Genomic DNA, 22,890 nt, shown 5'->3' with positions numbered 1-22,890 from the left:
CCCCTAGACAGTTTTGTCATCAAAATGATATATTTTATCAGCATTTGTTGTTTTCCTTAAAATATACGACTTGGGGTAGTAAAACAAAAATTTGCTAAATACAAACAAGTGTTCCAACCAACGCTATTTTATTTTTGGGAAACATTTCCCTTTTTCATTTTTCGGCAAATGCAGACGGCTATGTGATTCATTTGTGCCTAATCTCATCACAAGTGGGATAAAAAGGAAACTATTGTACACTTGTACATTTTGAACAGATAACATCATTATTTCCATATGGATATTTATCATTGTTAATTATTTAATCGTGTTTATGTATACAGCATGGTCCAAACTGATCGGCCTAACTGAAATAGTTTTCCTATACAAGACTTTTTCTTTAGAATTTGGTGGATAAATCCTAAGTTTCGTTATTTCCAAAAAACAAAGATTACTATCTTTAAAATTTCGAGTTTTGGTGCTGCGTTGAAAAGGATCTTATCTTATCATATGTGTCAGTTTTTAAGGTGGAACATTGTTATTCCATTTGTAGGTAAATATTCGTTACCGTGACTTCAACTTATGAGTAGGCACATACTGAGATACCTGTATCAATAACTACTTATTTATGCAAAAATTTATCCGCAAAGAGAAAAGTTTTCTGATAAAATAAAGCAAATAATGATAACAGAAAATTATTTAACATAATTTTTATCAAGATTTGCGATATACTGTAACATCGTACTCCACTATAGTGTCATTTTCAATAATTCACTTGTAATTAGCAATCATGTACCAGCAAGTTAGCACAAGTGATCCTGAAGAATTTGAGTTGGCAGAGACGTCGTCCAAATCAGGTTTGTTTTAGACAACTGAGTTTCCTATTTTAGTATCTTTAAGGTTCTGTGGAACACACTATTAGATAATTTTTTTATTAAAAATATACTAGCTCGTACAGTACTGAATAATATTTTTCTAGATATCTTTAACGACCTTAATACTCAAATGAGAGAATTTTACAACAAACTGTAGATGGGATTTTTCATTGCAAAGATAGTAAAATTTAATGATAAACGATAATAACTAATAGATTTTTTAGAAAATTTTGTAGGTAGGTAGTACTTATAAATATAATAGTAAAAATTCCGCATTCTTGCCTTAATTTTTTTGTAGCTAATTTGTCTTATATAAAATAAGTTTGTATAAGTTATTAATAAAAGGCATTTTAATTATTCAGAAAACTTGTATTAAAGGTAAATTCTAAGTAGGAGTACCTACTTATCGAGTTTTAAAACTATTGAATGAGATATGTAATATAAATTGAATAAGAAATATGAACAATAGTAACACAATCATTTTTGTTTTGAGATTAGCACAAATATTGTGAATGTAAAATCACAATAATAAAATACTTATGCTGAATGTATCATTATTACATTGTGACTTTTCAAGATGCTATTAACCCTTGGATTATTTGATAAAAAAATTTGTAAGTATGTAGGTGCTACTGGAATAATTTTATTAAAAGAAAACAGGTACACACCTATCTGAGTCAATAAAGAATAATTTAGACAATGCAGCATTAATGAACTCATACATATAAATTTATTTTTTTTCTGTACGGATTTTTTTTAAATAAATATATGGTTCAGGTTATCAAAAAAATAATAATAATATTTTTTTATTTATTAATACCTAACTTATTCTCGACATTACGCGCACGAAAGAGATATTTTAACTAAGAGCTGTTTAAAAATAATGAATTAATTATCCAACAACGAAAACTTTATTATTATTTACGAGGGAACGCCTAAAATTGATGAGCCTCATCTTTCGAAAAATAACGGAAATGATTATCACTCATGAAGAAGTAATTAAGTGGCCTGCTTAATGATAACACATAATTAAAAAACAACCGTGGTCTTATCGATATTGAGGTATGAGAACAATGTATTTCAAATCAATTTTCAACATCACTTAGTGATTGTTCTATCTCATAGATAAGCCTATTGTCGATGAACGATATATAATTGTTACAGAAATAAGATCATTTTCTATTAGTCGAAGCTCAGATTTTGTGTGAAAAAGACATTCAAAATTGTGCTAAAGTGTGCTGACTTCTAGACCCAAAACCATGAGCACAGGTAATTACAACGCTTATTTACATTTTACGAGTTTTTCACCTTCATTATTAAATTAACAAACGATTAATGTATATTTTAATATATATTTTTTGTTTAAAAACTGATGAATTTGCAATAAATTTATTTTTTGCTTTCATTCACTCCAAAAATTCTTAGTAACTTTAATTTTCCCAAATTTTATCTTTTGTTATACATGCGCTAATTAAATAATGAAGCTGTGAATGCAAGTAAAACACATTTATTATAAATTTTTATACAGATTACGTTTAATTCTCTTATCTTTCAAGAATTTTTAAACCCATAATAAATATTTAGTTTTTGATCTCACGTACTGTTTTATCACCTAAGTATAAAAGCTCGTATGTTTAATACTGCTGTAAGAATTAGGGAGATCTAAATTCTCTTTCTTTCAAAGAAACTATAATTTATGTCATCAAATTTACCAAAAAAGGCATTTTTAGGAAAAAATATATTATATTTATTCAAATTAAGACCACATAAAATACGCCGTTCTTCATCAAAACAACTGATGCAATTTTATATAAGCTTACATATCTAGCTGCACTTTGGAGACTCTTGAAGATATTTGGCAACACTTTCGCCTTATTTCAGCAAATTGAAATTAAATAATTGTTTCGATAATAGATACTTAATGATAAGTACAAGTACGTACTGAACTTAGAAATTAAAAAAAATCAAAAAGTTATGGACTGATTGCATGAATACTTTTTTAATTTGCTAATTCTCGAAGAAAATTGTAATAAGTAATAAACATAACGTGACATACTGACATACATGTTTACACAAAGAAACGTATTTATTTCGTAAATTAGAGCTCTAAATTTAAATTCAAAAAATCTTCCTGCAGTTATGCATGTGATTAATTTAATTGCCACACAAATAGCTGTGGCAATCTTGTAATATCATTTCAACTAACAAAATTTTTTTTTTCAAATTGAAACATTTTAGAAAATAAGAAATTTAAATTGACGAATTGATTCTAACTTTGATGAGATGAATTTTCCATGACATCAAATCCACAGGTGACCCCATTTAATAGATATAGTCTTCTGATTAAAATCAAATATTATCAAGAATCGAATAGACTTGAATAACATAACATCTAACTATGAAAGTGCGATGATAAAAACAGCTGATTTTCACTCAAATTACTAATAAATCATCTACTGGCCCCATTCATTATGATTTTTTTCATAAATAAATTTTTGTTTTTACCTCCATTTAATATTGTTTATCTAATACTTATTGTTTTTTTCGATTAATGTCCACTACTGATTATCACTGTTGTTGATGATAAATTCAATACTCTCTTCCAAAAAATATTTGTTTTAGCTGTACACACTCTTGTTTCTTTGAAATAAAAAATTATTTCGACATAAATGTTTTACACCCACTTAAGTCTGATATAAAATCTTTGTTATAATTTTATCGAAGATAATAAAACTTTATCTAAACTTTACGTTTTAACGCAAAGTCATTTTCCCCTTTTTGGATTCCTGACGTTCAAAACAAGTCATAGGTACCACCTTTATGCATAATGAGAAAATGAGTAACAACACCTTCGCAAAATTGCATTAGGACGTTGCTCTTAAAAACTGATTAAAAGAAATTGTGTGGCGTTTATGGACCTGTTATACAAATTATGAAAGACACTTTCAAGGATTAAGGTTATTGACATAATGTTTACAAGTGAAAGTTTGCAAAAAATAAAAACAAATTGGAATTTCGCCTACATATAAATTACAAATATTATTGGGTTAAAACAAACATGAAGATTTCCAAAACGGACAACTATTAACGCACCTACGTCACAATAGCCAAAAAGTGTGTCACAGCTAATTGTAACTCTTTTACCAAAGCATTGATTTCATTTATTGTCACCGAATGAAAATAACCATCACAATTAAATCTTACAACCTTGCTCCAAATTTCTCAAATTAACCATTAAATAATAATCCTTCATGGTTTTGTATTTTATTGTTGTCTCCGCCTTATCTAATTTAGCCATTTTAGCCAAGATTAATTCACTCTTGGTTCAGCGATCCAGTTTAAGCTCTGATTCACTTAATTTTTATCTTAGAACTTGAAAAAATTGTTGAAAGCGTTTCATCCATTGAGGACTCATTTCCTGTGTGGGAACAATAAATGTGAACACAAAAATTTATTACAAAATTTGTTACGAGGCCGCAGAGTTACATCATCCGTGAAAACTAAATACAAATTACTTAATAAATTTTAGTTTGGCATTTATCGGTTATAAACCCTATTATCCGTTATCAGAGCTGCGCCAAAAAGCAAAATTCTCGTGGCGTAGTAGACTTAACATAAAAAAATGTTTGCGCTGTGTCTGGATTAGAAGTTTTTACAAACTTAATAAATGTTTAATAATGATCCTTCTTATCGAACACAAACATTCTACCCAAAATATAACAAATTACTGACGTAAAAAAGTACATGCTAAATCCTCGATAATCACTGCTTGATAAAATATCAAATTAACGAAGCAAGCGTTAAGTATAGGGGGATTACAGACTTGCATCAATAAAGTTTTATGGTGTTTTTATTTTTTGAAGATAGACACCTGACGTACTTGCTTTTCCTCAATCATTATAACTGTACTTAATTATCCTGATTTTGCAGAAACGCATGACACGCCAGAAAACGGCCACGCCAGTAATGGCGAAGAAAAACCCAAAATTACGGACGGCGATGCTGGAGAAGCTCAGCTAGAGGTAAGACCACCAAAATGCATTCACACAAAAAATACACAACACACAACACAAGAATGAATTAAATATCTTTAAAACAAACATACAACTTTAAAAAATCGTACATTAATATTGCGTTCTGCTTGATTCTAATAAATAATATTTATAAATCACAAAATTATTACAAAATCTACCTATATCGGAGAAATACTCGTCTAATAACATTTCTGCTTATGTTATTCAGAGCGCATTTGCAAAACCGGAAAAAGTAGGTTACAATGAAAATGGTGTTTAATAAAAAACATTTAAGAAAAGTTACAGTGTATTTAGACGTATGTTACAAGAAAAATAATAAGTAAAAGACAATATTCCAACAAATATTTATTATGAAATGTCGATAGGTGTTTCACCAACCAAGCCGACATCCTCAGGACAATTATAATACTGAACTAGAGATTTTGTCTTACTTTTACACTTGTTTTTTTTTGCTTAATCTCTACTGACTTAAATTTTAAAACAAGTGCAATATTAAAAAACTAGAATTTGTTGAAAACATTGAAAGAAAGTGTTATTTTTTCTAACTGTATCTAAAATTCCTTATCTTATTACATGATTAAAATAATTGATGAGGTGTTAGGTGAGTAAAATAAAAAATACCAACAAAGTCAAAATATTTGAAGCTGCTGTATTTTCGTATTTTTCTTACAACCTTTTAACCTGCTTAGTAAATCTTTAAGTTAGGGTGGACCATTTACAATAAGCATTCATTGGCTGACTTATTTAAAAAATAAACGGTTCTGTTGTATTTAGTGGAACGTAAGATATTTTATAAGTAAAACATTTTTTATATTTTATACTTTCGTGGTAATTATGATCCCTCAGTACAATTATTGGATGTGTTTTTGTGCTTGGAACAAGGTCCTCAATAAAGCGTATCATTTCATAAAAATGTAAGTATAAAAGGCTGCTCAAAAATTTTTTTTCACTAAATAATAAAAATGTAAGTATGTAATTGAACTTATTGGTAGCGGGTTAACTGTCATTTACCAAAAACTAATCTCTTCATTCTAACTCAATAGCTTTAGAGGCCGTTTCCTAAAGATGGGCGTATGCAAATTCACAAAAAAAATTAGAATTTTTTTTAAAGTTTATAGACCCATACGCCCATTTTTCGAAACTGGTAACTATACTCTTTTGGCTTTCTCCTTCTTTTCCTCTTTCTGCTATTGCACAAACATTACGAAAGATCTCGGTACTGTACCTTCGACAAGTACGATGTTTTTATTTTTTTTATCAGCTTGACCCTGATTTACGATATCAACAGTGAGTGTACAAAAGCAATTTGTTTAACTAAATGGAAATTTTGCCATGAAAATTTACATTCATGCATATTTTGTAATCGTAACCTTACTTGGTCAATAAGTGAATTGCATTTCATCACTTGGGTGCTTTATCCAATATCAATGATGGAAAATTTTTACTTCTTTAAATTAAAATAATAATAATAATAATAATAATAATAATAATAATAATTTCACTTGCCAAAAAATTAAAAATTGCTTTTATCTTGGCTTTCTCTTTCTTGCTAACAATCTTTCAAACTTTGCTTCAACCAAGCTTTTTAGACACACACAAAACACGCACACACACATTCAGGTATTGTATAAGTCACAAACTTTCCGCACTGGATTACACCTCTAACTTGCTATTTTTCAGCGTATTCCTTACCCCAAGTCTGTATTTTTTATCATAAGTAATGAATTTTGTGAGAGGTTCAGCTACTATGGCATGCGAAGTAAGTGCCACAAAGTCTAGAAGTTTTGGTACAATTTATTATTTTCCAGCAATTCTCAGTCTCTACCTCAGGGACATTTTAGATTTTACTGAGGGAGATTCCACGGTTATCTACCATACTTTTACAATGCTTGCCTATTTCTTTCCTTTGCTTGGGGCCATTATTTCTGACAATTGGTTGGGAAAGTTTAAAACAATCTTATATGTTTCTATAATCTATGCGACTGGAAATATCCTGCTGGCGTTATCATCGGCCGAACCTTTGGGTATACCCAAAATACCATTCTCCCTACTCGCCCTATTTCTAATAGCGGTGGGCACCGGGGGCATAAAGCCATGTGTGGCAGCTTTCGGGGGTGACCAGTTCGTCCTTCCGCAACAAGCAGTTCAGATAGCGACGTATTTTTCGGTGTTTTATTTCATGATCAATGCCGGAAGTTTGATATCGACTTTTTTGACACCTATTTTGAGAGAAGACGTGCATTGCTTTGGACAGAATAGTTGCTATCCTCTCGCTTTCGCCATCCCTGGAGTGCTCATGATTTTGTCAGTTTGTAAGAACCACCAAGCCATTTTAGCAAGATGATGGTAAAAGCGAGTTTGTTTTAGTGATTTTCTTTTTTGGAATGCCGTTGTACAAAATGAAGGAACCCGAAGGCAATGTTCTCGTGCAAGTGGTCAAGTGCATTTGGGTATGACGGTCTTTCAAATAATTTGGAGGTACCTATCTAAGAGTTTTTAGCACGGAGCCAAGAAGAATTGGAAGTCGGACAAGAAAGTTGACCACTGGTTGGACCACTCTGAGGATCGGTTCGACCGCAGTTTGATTGAAGATATCAAGGCGACGTTGAAAGTGCTGGTGATTTACATCCCACTGCCCATTTTCTGGGCTTGTTACGACCAGCAAGGGAGCGGATGGACGTTCCAGGCGGCTAGGATGGATGGCAGGGTGGGCGCCCTTACCATTTTACCCGACCAAATGCAGGTCGTGAACCCATTGCTGATCCTGGTCTTTATCCCGCTTTTTAACTACGTCGTTTATCCCGCTTGCGCCAAAATAAACTTCTTGAAAACGCCGCTCCAGCGAATGGTGTATGGAGGGCTCTTGACTGCGATCGCGTTTGCAGTCTCTGCATGTATTTCGTTGGCGGTGGAAGGTGGAGATGCTGACTTACCATCCGATGGTAACTGCCAGTTGAGAATTTACAACCCTTACAACACCACTCTTAATCTCAATGTTAAAAATTTTGCTGTTAACGTTACGTCACTCGACCCAATGGGCTATGGGTTCGCCCAGATCGAACTGACGGGTGATAAACAACTGGAATATGAGGTCACTTTTGACAACCAAACATTTTCCAATAGTTTCAACATCAGTGAGGCAGAGGGTTACGTCTTGTACGCCACTGAGACTGGATTTTGGGAAACGGTGGATGATATAAGCAAACCGGACGATGGAATTCCAAAAATAAGGTGAAAAATTTCCATCTTGATAAAATGTTGTTTACTCACAACAACGCAAAAAACGATAAACACGAACAATGCCATTGTGTTTGTTACATTGTTTCATCATTCCAGGATCCTGGTGTACAACCCAAAAAACGACACCGCCTTGGCCTTCTACGATGGAACTGCGGAAGCCTTGAAGTTCAACAGCAGTAACGTCTCCTTCCAGTCCATAAATCCCGGAACTTACATATTTGGTAACAGCGAATATGAGTTTAACTTGGGTGGTGTTTACACCATGCTGGTGTACTTGGGCGCTGGAGGAAAAATTGCGGTAGAAATGTTCCCAGCTAATTTATTTTTTTACTCATTTATTTTCACAGAAATCGAAACTATATGAGATTACTGAACACAACAATTTGCACATCCTCTGGCAACTGCCTCAATGTGTTATAATAACAACTGGCGAAATTCTGTTTTCAATTACCGGCTACGAGTTTTCCTATTCTCAAGCTCCAGAGTCGATGAAGTCAGTTTTGCAAGCTGCCTTCCTTCTAACTAGCGCTTTCGGAAATCTCATTATTGTTATCATAGAATCGGCGAAAATTTTTGATAAACAAGTAGGAGTTTGCAAACGATGGAATTTTATCATTAATTTTGTTTGTTTCAGTCGTACAATTTCTTCCTTTTCGCAGGCTTGATGGCCTTAGATATGATTCTTTTTGCTTTCATGGCTAGGAATTATAAATATGTGGATAAAAGTGAAGATAAGGAAAATGAAGAAGATAACAAGTCGGAAAAGAAACTAAGTAAATCATCGGAAGAAAACACTAAATTTTAATCTGAATCCTGTGGATTGACAATACTCTAATTTGTGATTACTAATTTAAGTATTTATATTACCGTGTAAATACTACGTTTAATATGTCAGTAAACTATGCGTGTAGTATACTGCAGTTAGATATAAAATTTAAATTATTTTAATAAATAAATGAAAGACGTTAACAGTACCCACCTTGAACCCAAAGAAAAAAATGCGCTTCGAGTAACAGTATTCTCGTAAATATCACCTACAGAAATCATTTTTAAAATGTAAAATGCTTCATATTTTTCCGGTTTTAATAAACGATTTCGCTAAACCTGATCAAAAAATGTAAGTATGTACATTTATTTATTCTTCAACCAAAACCGCATTGTAAAAAGAACATAAAGTAAATTCTCTTATTATTCTTCTGTTTTTAAACGAATTGCATTTTACGTCATTTTATGTTTTCATATTTTTGTTATTCACTGGACGACCCTGTCTTTTTTTCCTAGCACATTTTACTGTTTGAATTTATATTCTTTTTATACAATGAATAAAATATGTTTTTGACAAAATAGGAATTTATCCGCTTTTATAATTGTTTCTACTTTTTATTGTTGGTTCGGTACGATTTCGTAACACAGTGCTTAGCAACTGTAAATAAACAATTAAAAAGTAATAATTTCATTAGTGAATGACAATTACCATTTTTTTAACAAATAAACTGTCGTGCGATAAAATTTGCGCTGCATTTTGGGACAAACTGGATCATTGAAATTCTTTTTCTTGCATAGCTTCTCCGTTCGACGATAAATTACATACCTTACGGTCATTATCTCAATTATCCACCGTCAAGATTTTTCGTATAAGCGGTTCAGCATCGCTGGTAAAACGACCAGATAATTCCCTCACCAATTTACCATTACTACAAGCTGTCACTACATATCGCAGTATTCGCATTCTTGGTTCATTCATTGTTGTTAGACGGCCGCGGTTTGTCAGTGCGCGTTTATTGTTGTACACTTCAACAGAACGAAAGTTTGACACACTGAAACACATTTCAATCTAAATGTTTCTAGTATGTTGACAATTTAAAACGTTAGATGAAACAGTTTCCCAGTGAATCATGATAAGCTAGTGCTATGATGTTAGTCTTCAATAACTGTGATTGATTTTTGATAAAACATTGTGATTAAGATGGGCTTCACCAAGGAAGAAAAGGTAAAAAGTAACTGCGCTAATTATTATGAGATTTACGTTTTATTCCACCGAAATTTGTTTATTGCACTGTGTGTTACTGGGTGACAAATTAAGTGATTTATAGGTAGGCACTTTAATATTTTACGCACAGTTAACATTAACACAAATCAAAATAATCACTCGTTAGACGGAAGTGAGCTATTTTATTTATTTACCTTAATTATTAACATTCCTCTGACACAATAGACAGGTGATAAAAGTAAATCTTCACAGACAGAATCTATTGCGAAATTTATTGTTAATTAAACATTCTTATTTTGTACATTAAATTAACAAAAAAGTTGTTTTTAAAGTAAAAGTTGCATAAAATCATTAAGTTTGCCGCAAGTAATTAACTTTAAAATTAAATTCCAATGTGTTGCGAAATTATTTAAACTTTTGAATTAGGACGACAGAGATTTTTGTGGTCTTGTAGTCGACTTTATCTCCTCAAAGAATCTTGACTGGTTTACTAACAAAATAAAACACATTTTTATTTACACAAAGATTTATTTACTTATGTAATACCTTAATTACCTAAGAAAAAATTAATAGTAAAGCTTCATCTTTAAAAAAAGCGTAAACTTATTTGTTCATTGTATTTTTTTTCGTTTACAATTTCTGAATTTTTATTTAAACTTTTTTTGTCATTTATTTTTAATTTCAGTGAACAATGTCATTAAAATAATAATTAATAAATAAATAAAATTTTATTTTTATTACTTCAATTATACTCGCAAGTCCTATTTAGTAATAAATTATCTCATATTTACAATGTTTTAGCAATCAGTAATTAATGACTTATTGTAGTCCTTCCGCTTTGATAAGAATTAAAATAACAAACCATTAATTTTATTGAATAATGCCACACAATCCAGACTATTTATAAATATAGAAATTTATTCTTATTGAAAGTTATAGATTTAAAATCGTGTTGCCATGCATAGGAAAAAATTTGATTTGCTTTCAGTTCAGTACAGCCTTCAGCCCATTGGCCTTTCAATGCACTTATAAAAATTAATATACCCGCATATGCTTTGTACAATTTTATAAATAATCTTGACAAAGCAATATGTCACTACATAATTAGCATACCTTATTAATAATGTATTTGTTGATTTTTGGCAGTAAACCTTATGCATATTCAATTTACGTTTACTTTCAATATTTGTTAAAAAATTTAATTTTGCGTTAAGCGAGCAGTAACACTCCGGAACTGTTACACAACAAAAACCAGCGGTCATGGCTAAACGGTATTTATTTATAAAGTAATTACTAATGATCACTAATTACGCGTTTCTTGGAGGACAGAAAGAAAACATTACTTGTGATATCGTTAATTGTCCGTGTTAAAACTAATCTGCACACACTTTTGTCGAATGTCGAATGGTTCAGTGTTTTTGAACAACATTTTCCATCAGGTGGCAAAATAAATTTATTCATGCCGTCACGAATCATGATTTTAATACTAAGCACAATTAAGATTCAACTCAGATACTTCTTGGAATGAAGAGGAGGACAAGAATACGATTTATTTCATTTTTTTATTATCTTGAACAAACAGAAATTGCTTTTTACTGACAATTTGCTCATAAGTATGGATTAATAAATAGACAAAATAAAATAAAGTGTCATGATCATGATTAAATTGTTTTCTTACTCTCGAAATAATTACTAGAAATTTTCCACCTACGACCAGTTTTTTATATCCAAATTTGCGAGTATCCTTATAAGTTATAAGACCGGTTTTTATTTAATTGTATTTTTATAAGGTTGCAAATATTACGACAATTAACTCGAACCAGCATACATTTTGTAAATAGTGCCCTTTTGAAACCCCAACTAGGAAATTAACCATAATATATAAATAAGCCACTAACCTTGACTGCAACTTGCAGTCTCACTATGATTACAACAATGTGCATTCGTCTGACCATCAATAACAACAAACAATTCCAGTTAACAAGATTCAAGGATTTGCGGGATTTTACAAATTTTTAGTTGTTTAGTTGTCCATTTCTTTATTTTGTTTTTTTCTAGACTGTGCCATACCCGAAATCAGTATTCTTCATTGTCAGCAATGAATTCTGCGAAAGGTTCAGCTACTATGGCATGCGAAGTAAGTACCGAAAAAAAGAAAAAACAAAACTCAATACCAAGTTCTAAAAATTTCCGACGAAATAATATTCGAATCGTTAACTGATTCAATTTTTTTCCAGCAATTCTCAGCTTGTACTTACGCGACATCCTCCTCTTCTCCGAAAGCGACTCCAAAATCATCTACCACACCTTCGCAATGTTCGTTTACTTCTTTCCAATCTTCGGCGCCATTCTCTCGGATAGTTTCCTCGGAAAATTCCGCACGATTTTATACGTTTCGATCGTATATGCTTGCGGAAACGTGCTCCTGTCTTTAGCTTCAGCAGAACCAATCGGTCTACCACAAATACCTTTTTCCATGATCGGTCTGCTACTTATCGCTCTGGGAACTGGAGGAATCAAACCCTGCGTATCGGCGTTTGGAGGAGACCAGTTTGTTTTGCCCCAACAAGAACTCCAATTAGCCTCTTTCTTCTCAATGTTCTACTTCTCCATCAATGCTGGAAGCTTGATATCGACGTTTCTAACGCCGGTTTTGAGGGAGGATGTGCACTGCTTTGACGAGGATAGTTGTTATCCTCTGGCGTTTGCCATCCCGGGAATACTGATGATTGTGTCAATAGGTACGAAACGTGTAAACTGATTTTATGGTAACTAAACGAAATTTTAGTTGTTTTCGTGCTTGGCAAACCCTTGTATAAAATCAGAGAACCGGAAGGAAATGTCGTAGTCCAAGTATCGAAATGCATTGGAGTAGGTTTGACAAATTGAAATATAAAAAGTGTAATTGGTTTTTGTAGCACGGGATTAAGCAAAAGTTCCACTCCAGTGACAAAGTCGACCACTGGTTGGACCGGTCTGAAGCAAAATACGGTAAAACCCTAGTCAACGATATCAAAGTAACGTTGAAAGTTCTGGTCCTGTTCATCCCCTTGCCCATTTTTTGGGCCCTGTATGACCAACAAGGGAGCGGCTGGACCTTCCAAGCCACCAGAATGGACGGCTATATCGGTTTTTACACTATTTTACCCGACCAAATGCAAGTGATCAACCCTCTACTGATCCTGCTGTTTATCCCTTTGTTCTCCTACGTGGTGTATCCCTCACTTGCAAAATGCAACTTGCTCAAAACACCGCTCCAGCGGATGGTGTGTGGGGGGTTGTTAACAGCGGCTTCGTTTGCAATTTCCGCCGGAGTTGCCTTTGCCTTGGAGGCCACTTATCCCGTACTGCCAACGGAAGGAAACGCCCAGATCAGGATCTACAACCCCCTTCAGTGCGATGCCAAACTGACCGTGCTACCGCACATTGACAACCAGGAAATCAAATCGATGGGTTATACTAAGTTAGACATCAGTGGTGTTCAAGGAAGCAAGCTTTATGATTTCAAAATAACAGGATGCGACTCTATTACTTACACAAGCGGAAGTAACTTTAACATCACCGAAAAAGAAGCTCTGCTCTATTACATGCTACCAGACGAGTTCGTCAAACTTGTGGACAATATTGATAAAGACGAGAAAGGGCTTCCGAAAATTCGAACTTTGGTGAATCCCTCAAAACCCGATCTTAACTTGACTTACTGGGATTCGGGGAAAGAAGGTTTAACTGTGGGTGCCCATAACAACTCGTTGTTCACCATCAGTCCAGGGACTTACAAGCTTGAAAATTACAACAAAGAATTGGGGTTTTATCTTGGAGGGGTTTACACAGTTGTGGTTTCACTGAACGACGTAAATCAAGTGCAGGTGATCAAACTTCGTTAATTATGATCACAGTATTTACGTTTTATTGTAGAAAGTGGAATATTATGAAATTACGCAACCGAATAGCGTCCACATTTTGTGGCTAATCCCCCAGTATGTCGTTATCACCGCGGGAGAAATAATGTTCTCTATAACCGGATTGGAGTTTTCGTATTCCCAAGCCCCAATTTCCATGAAATCGGTTCTCCAAGCTGCCTTCCTTCTAACCACAGCCGTTGGTAATCTCATAATCGTCATTATTGAATCAGCTAAAATATTTGAGAAACAGGTAATAAATTTAGCGTTTTTGTCAAAAGTGGTATAATATTGGTTCTAGTCTGCTGATTTTCTACTATACACTGGCTTGATGGTTGTCGATATGATCATTTTTGCTTTTATGGCAATGAGGTACAAGTACATAAAGAAAACGGAAAACAGTGATAACGAGGAACTGGATCAAAGTTTGCAGAAGAAGGAAAGTAATGCTATCGAAAATCCAGCCTTCAAACATGGTGATGGTGATGCGTAATGGTAGTGAAGATTGCTCCTGTGGAGTAGAATATGTACTTCATGATTAATTTATTGATATGCAGAACTATTTGAGAGCAATTTGTGTAAATATGTATATTTTTACTAGATACTAAAAATAAATAAATGATTTAAATATATCTACTTGTGTTTTTCTTTCTCCAATGATTGTTATCCTTGAGAAAATAAAAAATACCACAACAATATCAAAATATTAACGTATTACCGAGCTATTTTTGTTTCCTTTTTTCAAAATACGTGTTTACTTTTTTATATTCTTTTCTGAAACGACAAATTATTTTCAAACATATCAGAAATTATCTACACTACAATACAAACTTTTATTTTTTTAAAATGAAATGAATATAACTTTGCATTTCTGGATCAAAATTTTATAATAAGGATGCTTTTAAGTCAAACATTTGGTTGTCACTTTCTTTACATCTTTAACTTAGAATGATAAAAACTAATAAAAATGTGAGCTTTCGGTCTTTAATATTTTTGGAAAGTATCATTCGATAAGTTAAAAAAAGATTATCGTATTTTTAATTTTTAATTTTAAAAGAAATTAAATTGTCATTCCAAAAACATAAGTACTGATTACAAAAAAGTATAACAATAGTAAAAATAATTATTATTCAGTTATTTTCAACAGGTGAATCATTCAATCACGGAAAATAAAATAAACATGAAGCATTTAAACTAAAAACTAGAAACACTAACATAAAGGTTAAAGAAAAGGAATAAAAAACAAACATTCAATTTTAAATTTTAAATTTCGCTTATCATTAAAATAAGCCCAAAAAATGAAATATAAGTTTTTTTCTTGTAATAATTCCCTTATAAATCCTGATAGCAATAATTATATTAACATTTATTCTTTTGATCAAACAGCCTTTTGGGATTTCGAATTATTTCAATGAGTTAATTTTTAATAAGCTTTTGGTTCTAAAGTGTCTACTAATAGTAGTAATAATTTTTTTTAAGTCTTAAAAAAGCTGTTGCAACTTTGAGGCCTGACCTGACCTGACCTAGAAAATATACTTGCTAAATAATTTGAAAACTTCTTTTTGGAGACGAAAGAACATAATCCGCCGCCATAATTTATTTAAAATTTTATATTGCCATAACAACCTCCCCAAATATAAACAAAAAATGTCACTTTACGTCATTGAAATGCTAACACATAATCAAAAAGTTGTTGGTTTTTCTTCTTGCTAGCAAAAATGCCGAGTCCCGGAGAGGTAAAAACCAATTTTTCTCGTCTAATTTACTCAATCCCCGGTTCTAGAAACTCAAATTTCCGAAAAAGCCAATTGCGGCGATTCTTCTAATGATGCTGTTTAGAAAATGCTGTGTGGTGGGACTCCGAAGCATGTGACCACCACCATCCAAGTTATGCTTTTCAAATGATTTTTTCAGCCGGCCTGTTGGCTTACCTTGAGAACATCATGGATTATAGCAACGAAGACGCATCGCTAATTTACTCCGGCTTTCGTAGCTTTAACTACAGCTTCCCTTTACTTGGGGGATTGTTCAGTGACTGTTGGATTGGCAAATTCAAAACGATTGTGGTTTTCCAGACTATATATCTCGCTGGAATGATATTTATCTCGGGCTCTACAAGTAATTCGTCCAGTCTTGCGCTATCATTGTGCTTTTTTGCCCTTTCGCTGATTGCTCTCGGCATGGGAGCAGTGAAACCATGCGTCTGGGCGTTCGGAGGCGACCAGTTTAAGCTGCCGGAGCAGCACTTGTACTTGGAGCATTTCTTCTACTTTGGTTACGCTGCCCTCCATCTTGGGGGTGCACTTGCTGTGCTTGTAACACCTAAACTGGCAGAGGTTCATTGTAACGAAACTGATTCTTGTTACCCTCTGGCCCTTGGATTTCCAACCATGACTCTGACTGTTTCTCTAAGTAACAACAACTTAAAAAAAATTCTGTTTTAACAATTCTATTTTAAGTTATTTTTCTGGTGGGTAAACAATGGTACACTTATGTCCAGCCACAAAAAAATAATACGATTCTCTGGGTATTGTGCATTCTAGTAAGTTGATTTTTGCACTTTTCCGGCTCTTAGATGATTTATTAGTAGAACGGGATTAAGGAAAAAGTTCTTTCGAAAGAGAAACTAAGTCATTGGTTGGACTATTCCGAAAAAACCTACGGAAAGCCGCTTGTGAGACAAACAAAAACCTCGTTGAACGTGATTATACTACTTTTGGTTCTGCAATTTTCCGGGTCCACTATTATGATTGCTATAAAAAATTGGCGTACTCAAGGACGGCTGATGCGTTCGGAAATGGGCAACACTGTGATCCGACCAAGTGCAATGCAATTTATCAATTATTTATTGGTGGTTTTCTTCACTCCGCTAATTTGTTTAGCGTTGTACATTTTGCGTACGAAATTTCACCTCACTGTTACTCCCCTTCGCCGTATAGCTTGTGGTGCTTTCATTGGATCAGTAGCCATGTTCTTGGCAGCTTTCATATCTCTAGGAATAGAAGCAGAAGAGCCAAAGTTGCCAGGAAAAGGGGAATGTCATATCAGATTTTACAACCCACTTGACTGTGCCATTAAAATAGACGCTCCCCCATTCATTGACAAGGTGCAAATTGATTCCATGGGGTACAAGTTTCTCTCAGTTAAAGTGGAAGGTGACAAAAAAGTAACCCATACGATTTCTGGGTGTGGCGAAACAGTTTCAAAAACCACCGGTCCGTTTGTCGTTACCGAAGAAAAAAGCTTGGGCTATTTCTTTACCACACACGGATTAGAAGGTTTCAAGGAAGATTTACAAAAGCATAACCAGGGAAGCCCGAAAATTCGAAGTTTAGTCGGAAATCCGGGCAAGAAAGATGACAAAATCAAATACATTTGTTCACAAGGACATAGCACTGCAATAGCACCTAAGGATTACTCCTGGTATAAAGTGGCCAATGGTTTTTACGAGATTGGAGGTGTTAAGAAGGCAGCTAGGTTTTTCCAGGGTGGGATTTACAGAATTTTAATTTATCTTGAGCAAGATAAAGTCAAGGTGTCGTACAATTGCTTGTTGTCAGTTAACAAGTTCTGATTTTCAGAACGTTACAGTGCATGAAGTTGGGGAACCAAATAAAATGTTCATTTTGTGGCAACTGCCTCAGTGTGCGATCCTTGCGATTAGCAAGATTTTGATTTTGCCAACTAGTTTTGAATTCGCGTACACACAAACCCCGCTTAAGTCTCTCAAAACTACCATCACTGCTGTTGCACTTATGACCACAGGACTGGGGGGAATTATTATCGTGATTGTCGAACTGGCAATTGCGTTTCGTAAACAGGTTGGTCTATACTGTAGCAACGTTTTCTTTGTACACCATTATATTTTTATTATGATTACCCCAAACCGCAAAGACCCTTCAAGCTAATCACTCAGGCAAGCTTATATTGTGTGATTTAAACACCATTATCTGTTGTAAAAATTTATGGTGTACAAAGAAAACGTTGTTACTATATTTTGACTAACTTTCATTGGTTATAACTTATAATACCAATTTTTAGTCAAATTTTTATTTTACTTTTGGGGTGTCTACTACCCTGTTTGGGATCTTCTTTGTTTTATTAGCCATCAGATATAAATACGTGGATAGACAGTATGGCAAAGAAGAAGATATTATTGACGACCCCGAAACCAAAGAATAATAAAATATTATACATAATCACAGCCATAATAAACGTCTCTAATGTTGCTTGATCTTATTTTTTTACCCAGAACGAGAACATTTCTAACAGATCAAAGAAAAACACGTAAAAAAGAATTTATCATGCTTTAAAAAAACTTCAAAGACTTTATTCTTTAATAATAATCTAACATCTGAATTAAGATCACTTATTTTTTATCAAATATAATAATCCAGAGGAATATATCGCAAATGGGTTGCCTAAAAAAATATGTTCAAGGGCTAAAAGAAGTTAAATTTTAGCCATTTTCCGCAGTAATTTACAACCGTTTTAAGTACTACTATTTTCCAGTATACATTCTTTCACTCTGACTCTATGAGAAAACGTCTTTTAAAATGCGGTAACTGCTTTATTTAATCCAAAAAATAATTTTAAAAATTGAAAGAAAATCGAATAAAAATCTTGTACTCACTACTTTTTGAAAATTATTTCCTATTAACAATAACAATCATTCTTTATTCCTAAGAATCTACTTTATGGCCAAAAGTATTTTATTTCTCTTTTGAACACTTATTGTTAATAGGAAATCATTTTTAAAGAGGACTAGATTTTTTTTAGATTTTTTTTTCAGTTTTTAAAATTATTTTTTGAATTAAATAGTATATTTTTTAAGCAACTTATTTGCGATACATTCCTTTGGATATTATATTTGATAAAAAATAAATTTCGTCCGGTAAGCAGACCCTAATTCAGATCTCCTATTTTTTTTATACTATAACGACCTTTAATTATTTATTGAAAGTTGTCATACCAACTCTGTAAAGTAAGGTAAGCAAGGTAAACGTCGTATTGTCATTTACGACAGCTAATACCTGATAAAAAAATATTAACTTCTTATTACCTCAAGCAAAATGAGTGACACTGAAGAGGTACTCAGCAAAACTTTTTTTTGTACAAAAATTTGCGTCCCTTTATTTTTAGAAACAAAAATATCCGAAGCAGCAAATTGCTGCGATTCTTACAATGACAGTCTTCAAAAAACTGTGTTTGGTAGGAATACGAAGTAAATCACACCTCAACACACCAGCCCTTTCTAACTCACCTTTCAGCGGCTTTATATGCCTACTTGGAGAATATCGCAAAGTACAGTAAAGACGACGCTGAAATGGTATATAACGCCTTTCGCAGCTTTAACTATTGTTGTCCCTTGCTGGGGGCATTAATTGCCGACTGTTTTATTGGAAAATTTTACACAATTGTGTTTTTCCTGATTGCTTACACAATCGGAACATTGGTGTTGTCAGGATCGGCTGTCCAATTCTCAGAGGACATTTCGCTACCGCTTTTCTTCTTCTCCCTTGGTTTGATTACCCTGAGTGTGGGGGTGATTAAACCGTGCATTGCTGCGTTCGGAGGAGACCAGTTTAAGTTACCGGAACAGCACAAGCACCTGGAACATTTCTTTTTGTTGGCTTACGTTGCTGTGAACACGGGAGCAGCAATTGGCATTTACGAAGCACCAAATCTTCGAAAAATGCATTGCTTTGGGGCTGATAGTTGTTATTCAGCTGCGTTTCTATTATCCACTGTTAGCATCATTATCAGCTTAAGTAGCCAGGTTTTTGTTTGCATTACCACGACTAAAGTAATTGATTTAAGTTGTATTTGTGGCGGCGAAACGCTGGTACGTCTGTGTCAAGCCACAAAGGTATAATACCGTCCTTTGGGTGTTGTGTATGCTGGTAACAAGTCGGTTTTGTATTTTCAAACCCGAGTTCAGGTTTGTTTTAGAACGGAGTTAAGGAAAAAATCGTTTCGAAAGAAAAACAAGAGCACTGGTTGGACTACTCTAAAAAATCGTATGGAGAGTCGTTTGTGAGACAAACAAAAAATACCTTAAAAGTGGTTGTGATTTTTACGGTTCTTCAATTTCATGGGGCCACTGTTATTATTACGATGACTGGTTGGAGCACACAGTCACACTTTATGCGAAATGAACAAGGAGGCAGAGTTTTTAACCCGTCAACAATTCGGTTCCTGAATTATGTAGCTGTGATTCTTGTTACGCCAATACTGTGTCTGATTGTGTTGTTTTTACGTTCAAAATGCCACATCCGTGTTACACCACTTCAGCGTATAGCCTGTGGTGCCTTTATTGCGTCCGTAACTATGTTCGTAGCAGCCGTTTTATCTTTAATAATAGAAGCCGAAGTTCCAAATTTGCCAGGACAAGGAGAATGTCATATCAGATTTTACAACCCTCTTAACTGTGCAGTTAAAATAGACGCTCCTCCTTTCATAGATAAGGTGCAAATTGATCCAATGGGATACAAGTTTATCTCAGTCAAAGTGAAAGGTACCAAGAAGTTAAAGCATACGATTTCTGGGTGTGATAAAACAATTTCAAACACCACCGGCCCATTTGTTGTGGTCGAAGAAGTGAGCTTGGGTTATTTTACCACGACAAATGGTCTACAAGCCTTTAAAGAAGATTTGGAAAAAGATGCGGATGGTGATGCAAAAATCAGAAGTTTAGTTGGAAGTTTGGGAAAAACAGACGAGAAAATCAAATATGGTTGTGCAAATGATCATGTCATTAAAATTGCGTCTCAGGATTATTCGGTGCATAAGGTTGACTATGGTTTTTACGATATTGGAGGTGTTAAAGACGCTGCAAGGTTTTTTCGTGGTGGCATTTATAGAGTTTTGCTTTATTTCCAGGATAATAAAGTCGGGGTATTGATCGATTGGTTGAAAATGGGTAAAGAAAAACTTTTTTTCTTTCAGAACGTCACCTTTTATGAAGTTGGGAAACCACATCAGTTACACATTTTGTGGCAAATTCCCCAGTGTGTGCTCCACGCCATAAGCAGGGTTTTGGTAACACCAGCAATTTCAGAATTTGCATATACACAAACGCCTTTTAAGTCGTTGAAATGCACCATCACTGCAATTGGATTGATGGCAACAGGGGTAGGAGGAATTATAGTTATACTGATAGAATTGATGCATCTTAAACAGGTTTTCTTCTATTAAAAATCTTTAGGTATTTATAATTTGAATTTTTAGTCGCATTATTACTTTACATTTGGGGGATTTACGATGCTGTTTACATTAATTTTTATTTTCTTAGCAGTTAGATATAGATATGTGGATCAACGGTACGGTAAAGAAGAAAATATATTAACTGAAGATACCGAGAGCAAAGATGAGTAGGATTTCAAAAATAATAAATAGTTTTAAAATTTTAAAATTGATTCAACTCATTTCTAATGCACCCATCCTAAAGATCCCATCGTAAAGATTAATATATTAATGTATTTTAATATAAATTTTATATTCTATACTTAACTATTATGGCGCAGTAAATTTGGAAGTTGTTTTAGTTTTTTTGATTGCATTATCCTTGATTTATTATTTATTTCCTCTGATGGTTAGGCTGGGACAAATAAAACAAAAATTCGTAAAATGAAACAACTTAACTTTTTATAATTTAAGAAAAAAGTCATCTAAGGATTCAACGCTAAAGTTTGAAGTTATGTTTCACCTTTACGTTCATCTCTTTTTCTCTCAAAACAAAAAGTATTTTCTCTTTATTAGGATGTGCTCTTACGTTTACAATTTTGCGCCTTTACGTACTTTTACCTTTTGCCGCATTATTTTCTTATTTCTGTCAGTTTTATGCTCTGCTTTACTTTTATACGTCTATGTGTTCTCTCACTCTCTTATTTTTGCATACGTGTTGTTTCACTTACCTTTTCTACACTTTTTTTCATAGAAAAATTGTTGCCGTGATCCGGGTTCGAACACCCGACCTCCCCCGTCGTAAGTGGCGCTTATACCACTGGGCCACCAGGGCCCCAAGTACTGACCGTCTTTTGCAGATATTTTAACACAAACTTTTTAAATAAATCACCATTACAAACTTTATATTTGCAATAATTCACCTAAAACGCAAATACTTTTTGTTCAAAAGTCGGCGAATTAACTCGAGAAAGCATTTTTTTCCACTTTTTTTATTTTAATTCTCTAATTTTTCACCAGATTTTATCAAAAGATACAGGGCGTATAACTCAACTAAAGTTTGAAGTTATATTTCACCTTTACGTTTATCTCTTTTTCTCTCAAAACAAAAAGTACGTTTACAATTTGCCGCCTTTACGTACTTTTACATTTTTGCCGCATTATTTTCTTATTTCTGTCAGTTTTATGCTCCGCTTTATGTTTATACGTCTATGTGTTCTCTCAATCTCTTATTTTTGCTTACGTGTTGTTTCACTTACCTTTTCTATACTTTTTTTCATAGAAAAATTGTTACACCTGATCCGGGTTCGAACCCCCGACCTCCCCCGTTGTAAGTGGCGCTTATACCACTGGGCCACCAGGGCCCTAGGTACTGACCGTCTTTTGCAGATATTTTAACACATTATTACTAATTTCTTTGTGGTAGTAGTTTTGCTAAGTTGTGAAATAAATAATAGTCAAACAAGAACAATATATTTTGTTTGATGTTTAAATAGAGACATCAGTTTATCGGTTTTTTAAATTGATTTTGAAAAATTAAAAAACCAGCCCCTTACTCATCACAAATTTGAAAATTCCCGGTTCCCGGTATATTTAAATTCCATCTTTTTAGTGCTTTCACTTCTGCTATGTAATTTAGGTGAGGATCAAAATACAATTATTGAAAATGCAAATTTTGGAACAGAAAT

General features: G+C 33.5%; 4 protein-coding genes across 6 annotated transcripts; all 4 read left to right on the top strand.

Annotated features, from left to right (window-relative positions):
* The first annotated feature begins 695 nt into the window (after positions 1-695).
* LOC661201 (peptide transporter family 1) lies at positions 696-9,097 on the top strand. 2 transcript variants are annotated; one of them, XM_015978049.2, is made up of 9 exons: positions 696-836; positions 4,785-4,876; positions 6,569-6,647; positions 6,697-7,200; positions 7,256-7,338; positions 7,389-8,119; positions 8,225-8,426; positions 8,476-8,712; positions 8,763-9,097. In XM_015978049.2, exons 1-9 carry the CDS (start codon positions 770-772, stop codon positions 8,931-8,933), a joined length of 2,166 nt encoding a protein of 721 aa, XP_015833535.1. In that variant the 5' UTR covers positions 696-769; the 3' UTR covers positions 8,934-9,097. The 2 variants fall into 2 exon arrangements, with proteins under 2 accessions (XP_015833535.1, XP_972470.2); XM_967377.5 differs by lacking the exon at positions 696-836 and adding an exon at positions 1,957-2,123.
* Positions 9,098-9,764: 667 nt separating this feature from the next.
* On the top strand, positions 9,765-14,649 carry LOC661253 (peptide transporter family 1). Its single transcript, XM_967426.4, has 7 exons — positions 9,765-10,118; positions 12,177-12,255; positions 12,356-12,859; positions 12,907-12,989; positions 13,037-13,984; positions 14,034-14,270; positions 14,319-14,649. The coding sequence occupies exons 1-7, from the start codon at positions 10,095-10,097 to the stop codon at positions 14,508-14,510; spliced, it is 2,067 nt and encodes a 688-aa protein (XP_972519.1). The 5' UTR covers positions 9,765-10,094; the 3' UTR covers positions 14,511-14,649.
* A 983-nt stretch (positions 14,650-15,632) lies between these two features.
* Positions 15,633-18,245, top strand: LOC103312304 (peptide transporter family 1). The gene is made up of 7 exons (XM_008192625.3): positions 15,633-15,753; positions 15,801-15,882; positions 15,932-16,429; positions 16,477-16,559; positions 16,608-17,552; positions 17,599-17,838; positions 18,059-18,245. Exons 1-7 carry the CDS (start codon positions 15,736-15,738, stop codon positions 18,197-18,199), a joined length of 2,007 nt encoding a protein of 668 aa, XP_008190847.1. The 5' UTR covers positions 15,633-15,735; the 3' UTR covers positions 18,200-18,245.
* Positions 18,246-18,980: 735 nt separating this feature from the next.
* On the top strand, positions 18,981-21,450 carry LOC100142504 (peptide transporter family 2). 2 transcript variants are annotated; one of them, XM_064355344.1, is made up of 8 exons: positions 18,981-19,107; positions 19,160-19,241; positions 19,288-19,788; positions 19,838-19,920; positions 19,970-20,914; positions 20,966-21,058; positions 21,107-21,199; positions 21,248-21,450. In XM_064355344.1, the coding sequence occupies exons 1-8, from the start codon at positions 19,090-19,092 to the stop codon at positions 21,392-21,394; spliced, it is 1,962 nt and encodes a 653-aa protein (XP_064211414.1). In that variant the 5' UTR covers positions 18,981-19,089; the 3' UTR covers positions 21,395-21,450. The 2 variants fall into 2 exon arrangements, with proteins under 2 accessions (XP_064211414.1, XP_064211412.1); XM_064355342.1 differs by having other exon boundaries at positions 20,966-21,199; positions 21,248-21,446.
* The last annotated feature ends 1,440 nt before the right edge of the window (positions 21,451-22,890 follow it).

Source organism: Tribolium castaneum, chromosome 1 (genome assembly GCF_031307605.1).
Source record: "Tribolium castaneum strain GA2 chromosome 1, icTriCast1.1, whole genome shotgun sequence".
Lineage (NCBI taxonomy): Eukaryota > Metazoa > Arthropoda > Insecta > Coleoptera > Tenebrionidae > Tribolium > Tribolium castaneum.
The sequence above is the reverse complement of the archived record's forward strand: the minus strand, read 5'-3'. Positions and strand labels throughout refer to the sequence as shown.

What these genes read in the sequence shown, in the direction of transcription:
- LOC103312304 (XM_008192625.3), top strand. An exon ending in TCTGGGTATTGTGCATTCTA is followed by an intron (nt 16,560 to 16,607) that starts GTAAGTTGATTT and finishes ATTTATTAGTAG; the next exon opens with AACGGGATTAAGGAAAAAGT. An exon ending in TTGAGCAAGATAAAGTCAAG is followed by an intron (nt 17,553 to 17,598) that starts GTGTCGTACAAT and finishes TCTGATTTTCAG; the next exon opens with AACGTTACAGTGCATGAAGT.
- LOC100142504 (XM_064355342.1), top strand. An exon ending in TAGCATCATTATCAGCTTAA is followed by an intron (nt 19,789 to 19,837) that starts GTAGCCAGGTTT and finishes AATTGATTTAAG; the next exon opens with TTGTATTTGTGGCGGCGAAA. An exon ending in TCCAGGATAATAAAGTCGGG is followed by an intron (nt 20,915 to 20,965) that starts GTATTGATCGAT and finishes TTTTTCTTTCAG; the next exon opens with AACGTCACCTTTTATGAAGT.
- LOC661201 (XM_015978049.2), top strand. Translation starts at nt 770, where the DNA reads ATGTACCAGCAAGTTAGCACAAGTGATCCTGAAGAATTTGAGTTGGCA. An exon ending in AGAGACGTCGTCCAAATCAG is followed by an intron (nt 837 to 4,784) that starts GTTTGTTTTAGA and finishes CTGATTTTGCAG; the next exon opens with AAACGCATGACACGCCAGAA. An exon ending in CGAAAATTTTTGATAAACAA is followed by an intron (nt 8,713 to 8,762) that starts GTAGGAGTTTGC and finishes TGTTTGTTTCAG; the next exon opens with TCGTACAATTTCTTCCTTTT.
- LOC661253 (XM_967426.4), top strand. Translation starts at nt 10,095, where the DNA reads ATGGGCTTCACCAAGGAAGAAAAG. An exon ending in AAGTATCGAAATGCATTGGA is followed by an intron (nt 12,990 to 13,036) that starts GTAGGTTTGACA and finishes TGGTTTTTGTAG; the next exon opens with CACGGGATTAAGCAAAAGTT. An exon ending in ACGACGTAAATCAAGTGCAG is followed by an intron (nt 13,985 to 14,033) that starts GTGATCAAACTT and finishes GTTTTATTGTAG; the next exon opens with AAAGTGGAATATTATGAAAT.